Here is a 672-nt window from a genome sequence, read left to right as displayed (position 1 = left end):
GACTAGGGTCTCTCTCTATAGACCTTTCTGTCCTGGAACTTAGTAAGTCAACTAGGATGTGACAAATGGTAATGTTACTAGCAAACCAAGAGAATCTGAGATGTACACCCATGTGATCCCCGAGTTACTCCCCTGTTATAAGTGGACACAAGGAGTCCACAGTCCCGTGATAAAGCCCAGAGGCAACACATGAGGTGAACGTCTCTACACCTCCTTTTTGTCCTCCCAGCCTGGTGAAGCCTGTGTCTGCTTACATGCTATTTGCCCTCAGACAACTCCAGTCTCCACAGTCTCATGCAGCTGCAGGAAACTGAGCGTGGGTGTTCACACCTATATGCCACCACTCAGGAGGAAGAAACCCATGGATCTCTGTGAGTTACAGGCCAGCATGGTCTACACAGCAAAAAAAAAAAGAAGGCTGCAATGGGTCTCCCAGGATCACTTGGCTAGTCAGGGGCAGTCACTCTGATCTAGGAGACCACACAAGTCACTTCTCTCACTATCTCCTGGATCCTCTGAAGACCTCATATGATTCCTATTCAGCACATAGACACAGGGCACAGAACAGAGCTGCAAGCATTTATTAGAATCAGCCTAAGAGACAGAAGGATGAGGGCACAGGTGTCAGGAATCCAACTTCAGGAGAGAAAAAGGACAGGTCAGCAAGATGGC

General features: G+C 48.4%; 1 protein-coding gene across 1 annotated transcript in view; it reads right to left on the bottom strand.

The window, feature by feature from the left end:
- Positions 1 to 450: 450 nt before the first annotated feature.
- The window catches only part of LOC116101188 (secretoglobin family 2B member 24-like), a 2,332-nt gene continuing 2,110 nt past the window's right edge, over positions 451 to 672 (bottom strand). The window contains exon 3 of the mRNA XM_031384848.1: positions 451 to 594. Within this exon, the coding sequence (XP_031240708.1) occupies positions 451 to 594 (144 nt within the window). The remainder of the gene's footprint in view (positions 595 to 672) is intronic.

The sequence above is a fragment of the Mastomys coucha genome, unplaced genomic scaffold (assembly GCF_008632895.1).
Source record: "Mastomys coucha isolate ucsf_1 unplaced genomic scaffold, UCSF_Mcou_1 pScaffold21, whole genome shotgun sequence".
In the NCBI taxonomy this organism is placed as follows: Eukaryota; Metazoa; Chordata; class Mammalia; order Rodentia; family Muridae; genus Mastomys; species Mastomys coucha.
Note: the sequence above shows the minus strand (reverse complement) of the source record. Positions and strands in the feature narration are given on the sequence as shown.